Source organism: Gekko japonicus, unplaced genomic scaffold (assembly GCF_001447785.1).
Source record: "Gekko japonicus isolate JY-2015 unplaced genomic scaffold, Gekko_japonicus_V1.1 scaffold167, whole genome shotgun sequence".
NCBI classification, from domain to species: Eukaryota; Metazoa; Chordata; class Lepidosauria; order Squamata; family Gekkonidae; genus Gekko; species Gekko japonicus.
Window position 1 is genome coordinate 1,024,673 of NW_015164670.1, and position 5,594 is coordinate 1,030,266.

At 55.3% G+C, this 5,594-nt stretch overlaps 1 protein-coding gene across 1 annotated transcript in view; it reads right to left on the reverse strand.

Annotated features, from left to right (window-relative positions):
- DYX1C1 (dyslexia susceptibility 1 candidate 1) overlaps window positions 1–4,887 on the reverse strand; it is a 7,913-nt gene extending 3,026 nt beyond the window's left edge. The window contains exons 1-6 of the mRNA XM_015409177.1: window positions 4,745–4,887; window positions 4,327–4,474; window positions 3,729–3,862; window positions 3,006–3,219; window positions 2,070–2,215; window positions 1,227–1,336 (exon numbers count right to left, since the gene is read on the reverse strand). Coding sequence (XP_015264663.1) covers window positions 1,227–1,336; window positions 2,070–2,215; window positions 3,006–3,219; window positions 3,729–3,862; window positions 4,327–4,474; window positions 4,745–4,873 — 881 coding nt within the window. The 5' untranslated portion in view covers window positions 4,874–4,887. The remainder of the gene's footprint in view (window positions 1–1,226; window positions 1,337–2,069; window positions 2,216–3,005; window positions 3,220–3,728; window positions 3,863–4,326; window positions 4,475–4,744) is intronic.
- Window positions 4,888–5,594: the final 707 nt, after the last annotated feature.

A 5,594-nucleotide genomic window follows, 5' to 3' on the forward strand; every position in this document is an offset into this window, starting at 1 on the left:
GATCAGGCCAAAGGCCCATCCAGTCCAACACTCTGTGTCACACAGTGGCCAGAAATACCAGTGCCATCAGGAGGTCCAGCAGTGGGGCCAGGACATTAGAAGCCCTCCCACTGTTGACCCCCCCCCAAGCACCAAGAAGACAGAGCATCACTTGCCCCAGAGCCCCTAGCTATACCTTGTGGCTAATAGCCACTGATGGACCTCTGCTCCATATGCTTATCTAATTCCCTTTTGAAGCTGTCCATGCTTGTAGCCGCCACCACTTCCTGTGGCAGTGAATTCCATGTGTTAATCACTCTTTGGGTGAAGAAGTACTTCCTTTTATCCGTTCTAACCCGACCGCTCTGCAGTTTCATGGAGTGCCCACGAGTTCTTGTATTGTGAGAAAGGGAGAAAAGTACCTCTTTCTCTACCTGCTCTTTCCCATGCATAATCTTATAAACCTCAATCATGTCACCCCTCAGTCGTCGTTTCTCCAAGCTAAAGAGCCCTAAGCGCTTTAACCTTTCCTCATAGGGAAAGTGTTCCAACCCTTTTATCATTCGAGTTGCCCTTTTATGCACTTTTTCCAATGCTATAATATCCTTTTTAAGGTGTGGTGACCAGAACTGACCAGAACGGCACACAGTATTCCAAATAAGGTCACACCATTGATTTATATAGGGGCATTATGATATTGGCTGCTTTGGCTCCAATGTGCATCACCTTGCACTTGGCCACATTGAACCCCATTTGCTATGTTGACGCCCACTTGCCCATCCTTTGGAGTGCCTCACAATCCTCACTGGTTTTCACCACCCTGAACAACTTCGTATCATCCGCAAATTTAGCCACTTCACTGCTTAATCCCATCTCCAAATCATTAATGAACAAGTTAAAAAGCAGTGGACCAAGTACTGATCCCTGCGGTACCCCACTGCTTACCCCCCTCCACTGAGAGAACTGCCCATTTATACTCACTCTCTGTTTTCTATTAATTAGCCAGTTTTTGATCCATAAAAGGACTTGTCCTTTTATCCCATGATTTTTGAGCTTACTTAGGAGCCTTTGATGAGGAACTTTATCAAAAGCTTTCTGGAAGTCAAGGTAAACAATATCTATTGGATCCCCCTTGTCCACATGTTTGTTCACCCCCTCAAAGAACACTATCAGGTTAGTGAGACAAGATCTTCCCTTACAGAACCCATGCTGAGTCTGCCTCAATAGGTTTTTCCCCAAAGACTCACTTGCCCTTGTCCTTCAGCCAGTCGGGATTCTTCTCCTCTTCGGACAAATCCCCCAGCTCAGCGAGATCCGTACTGATCACTCTCCGAGCCTCTGCTTGCTTCTGCAGCCACTGGGAGGAGGCAAAGAGAGGGGGTGGGTCCTTTCACAGGCCTTCCGAAGGGGACCTCAGCCAGGCCCCTCCTGCCTTCATTTCGTGACAGATAATCAGGATCTTGGAAGGAGCAGCGGGGTTCTCTGGGCACACGTCACATTTGCTCTGATCTGTGGTGAGGTTCGCAGACATCATTTGTGTGGAAGGCAGAAACCTCTTTTCTGTGCAGATCAAACACTTCGAAATAAAGCGGGTGAGTTCAGCACAGTGTGCCACCCATCTTTTGTGACACAATCAAACGTTTATGAAGAAGCAGAGTTCTTGTGAAAAGGGATGCCGGGGAGCTGCTTTGCATTGGCTGAGACCTTCCCTCAGAACAGGGTTTGCAGGACAGCTCCCTGCTCCCAGCATCCAGCCTGCTAGGAAAGTGCCGTTTCCCTCACCCCTGCATGCCCTCTGCTCCATGCAGAAGGTGGCTGAAGAAACGCCACCAGGTCCTACTGACCAGTTCCTATGGCATCCTGCATGCCCAACACCACAGCCACACCATTTCAAGCTCCTCTAAAAAGGGTTACTTCTTTCTTTCAAGGGAGGCTGAACATTCCTCAGCGGTACCATTCTAGGGCAAGCGTGGAGCCCTAGACTTCCAGGGAGAAGAAATGGCAGCAGATGCCAACAGGGCAACACAAACCCCTCTGCATTTCATAACACGTTTGTTGGAAGCCACAACAAAATGGTCAGTGTTCCGTACCTCCTCCTCTTCTTGGACCCTGGATTCTCTGAGAGCTGTCGGGAAGACGCGAGGTGTGAACTTGAGCTGTATGCTGCCAGCACGCCGTGGACCAGGAACAGACTCTTCCTTTAGCTTCTCAGAAAACATATTTCCAGAACTTCCAGCTGCAATAATCAACAACACACACAACACACTTTATTTTTCAATGACCAGGAGAAGGATCTCTTCATGCCGAAGAAAAAAGGAGTCGCGGCAAAGATGTGAAAACGATTCTTCTTTCATGCAGCCCTTTAGAAGTGAGCACAGAAGCAGGTTCCGGACAGCGAATACTCCTGTCACTCTGTTATTTATTTACACCCCTACCCTTGGGATAATTATCTGTAATTTCGTAGTGCCACTGCATCCAGTACCCTGGGAGCATTCGAAAGGAACACAGACCCAAAGGTGCAAGTCATGGAATGCAAAAAGATTTGAGCACCGATAACATTCCATAAACCACTCAAGGTCTGGTTATCTTTTAAAAACAAACACCCACCACTTGGATCTTGCATGCACACTCAAAAAGAAACCTGTTCCTCAGTCTGGTCAGTACTGGTATTTGTATGGAAAATGGATACCTCCGGGGTTTGCTTTCTGCCTCCTGGTGAGGGCAGGATCTGAGCTTGAGCCAAGATCTGAGCTCAAAGAAGGTGGGCAGTCATGGCCCAGATGCCACACACACACACACACGCACACACACACACAAACAAACTCCCGCCCACCAGGTATGTCAGGAGGGGACACAGCAGGAAGGCAAATGACTGTGCTGAGAGTTCGACAAGAAGAATAGCTAGAGCCAGAATGAAAGAATAAAATGGGGTGTGGATCACAGAAAAGCGGGAGAGTGTCAAAAGAAGGCAGGCCCAGCATCAGAGGTTGCTTCTCACCCAGAGGTTCACACCCTCTCTCACACACCTCCCCGCGTTCCACTTGCTGTTTGGGCCGCTCGTCCACTCCCAGATCTGATCTCATAGTCCTCTTGCTTTTTTCTAATCAGGTCCACGGGGTCCCTTTCTTGCAGCTTACGCTGCTTTTCATTTTGCTCCTTCCACTTTTCGATCTCTTCTGTGGCTTTTTTCCGCTCCTCTTCTTTCAGGTCCTCGACCCTTTTCCTTTCTGCTTCTTCGAGCTGTTTTGAATTACAGACACATCAAAGCCCGCCCTAAAAGGACTCAAGTCACTCGCAGTCCACCTCGGACTTCCACGGAGCGACTCTTACAATCCTTCTCACCCCACTGGAGCCCAAAGATACCAGCTGAGTGGCTTTTCCCTGACCGAAGCCTCCCCAGCTGCACTGGGTGGAGCCTGCCTGAGAATGCCAAAGGGCACAGGCCCACGCTGTGCCCTGCGTGCCCATGGCAGCTGCCCTTCTGAATGCTCCGAGACAGAGCCTCACAGACTGGCTTCCACCCCCAACTCCACTCAGCCCGGTCTGCTTTCCTTCCAGCGGTTTCGCTATGCCAGGAAGTGCTCCCCTCGCATCTCTCCATCCTTTCCCCTCCTCTCGACTCCAAAGGCCAGGGCTATCTGTACAGACAGAAACAGCCAAGCCCAAATGGCAGATGTCTGTTTGACACCACAGGATGCCAACTGCTCATTTCTGGACCAAAGGACATTGTCAGACAGCTCCTGGTTTACCTTCAGGGTGGCCTCCAGAGCGCACTTGGAATGTTCTCGTTTCCGAATGGCTTTGGCATCCATTTCTTCTTTCGCCTTCTCGTGGGCTCTGAGCACAGCATCCTCTCGGATTCTCTGCATTTCTTCCTTGCCAACTTAAGGAAACCATTTCAGCCCCAGGTTAATGGACTGGGCTGTGACAGAGCAATCAGGGCCCGATAGCAGGGAGCAACCTGGCGGGAGCGACACTCACCGCTCCGGCTAGGGAGCCAGAAAGAGGCAAGGCCGTGCAGCCATGGGCAGGGAAGTGGGGATCTTCCCTGGGCGGTGAAGGCAGCTGGCGGAGAAACACCGACTCTCACGCAAGCCATGCCCACGGGGGCCAATGCCTCTGCCTGCACTCCAGGCCTGCTCCAGCCTCCCGTAGGCACTGCCACCAGCTTCAGCCACATGCCTGGCCACTGAGAACGTGGCCCTGCTGTGGGGTCGCCACCCACCCCAAGCGCCCCACCGTCTGAAGGGAGGCTGAGAGGGTCACCTGCCGCCCACCTCCACGCCGGCAGCCTCTGCGAAAGAGGAAAGGCCTTCCCCCTCGGCAGCGACCATCCAGACCACTCACCCTTTTCGGCCAGGAAGGAGTCCCACGGGGCCGCCTCTTTCTTCTGCAGGGTGAAGAACACGGAGCCATCCTCCAGGCGCGCCGCGCTGCGGGCCTCGTCGATGGGGGCCCAGAGGAAGGCCTCGAAGAGGAAGGGAGGCGCGTTCACCTGGCAGCGGGAGGGAGGGAGGGAGGGAGGGAGTCGGGGCCCAAGAAGCAGGGCTGGGTCGCCGGCAGCCAGCCCACCTCGCAAGGCGGTCCTGGGGAGAGGCCCGAAGGGCTGCCAACCTCCCGGTGGGGGCTGGAGCTCCACACAACAGAGCCCATCCCCCCTGGCCCCTGCGGAGGGCAGACTCTATGGGACTGCCATAGAGTCCAGGCCAGGAAGTCCCTCCCGCAATTCCCCAAGGCGGACCCCAGGAAGGGACGCCGCCCCCACCTTCAGGTACTGCTCGGCGCAGAAGATGTCCGGGCGGCCGAGGAGGCGCCGCCCGTCCTGCCCGGGGACGGTCACGTAGACCACCGAAGGCGTCTGCCGCCAGCTGTAATCGCGCAGCCAGACCGGCATGGCTACGGTCGCTAGGCAACGGCTTCCGGGAAGCCCCGCGGCACTTCCGGCCGGCCACCGGCGCCCGCCCGCCCTCCCGCAGCGGGGCATGCCGGGAATTGTAGTCCGCTTGTCCCGTTTCCCCTGCGGAGCGCTTCCAAAGCCGCCCCGGGACACCCGGGAGCGGGGGTTGCTGCGCGGCGAGACGCGAAACTGCCCGCCCGCGCATGCCCCGTTCGAGGCCCGGCCGGCGCCCCGCCGCTGCGTCTTCAGGCGGTGAAGGGTTGGAGGAATGGGGGTGCACGCTGCCCCACACGGTTGTCAACCTCCAGGTGGCGGCGGGAGACTCCCGTAAATCCCACACAGAGAGAGAGACACACAGGCCAGAGGCAACGGTTGGCATTACATAGTAATTTAATTCCGTACCAAAAGAATACGAGTAGACCAAGTGCGGAAGCGCCTTTCCAATTTGAATTACACACAAGTCAACTTGGCCGGCCGCCCGCCGCAGCCTGCGGGACCCCGCTCGCTCGCTCGCTCGCTCGCAGCAAGGGCCGCCGCTAACAAGACAGACCGCCGTCGTCACCCACGTGGAACCCTGGACCGAGGTCCCCTGGACAGGTCACCGGGCAGGGCGAGCCTGGGGCTACGAGACGGCCAGTCTCCGCCACACGGGACGCCAGCCGAGGGAGGGAGGGAGGGAGGGAGGGAGCCAGGGAATACTTCGGGAGAGAAACCGGCA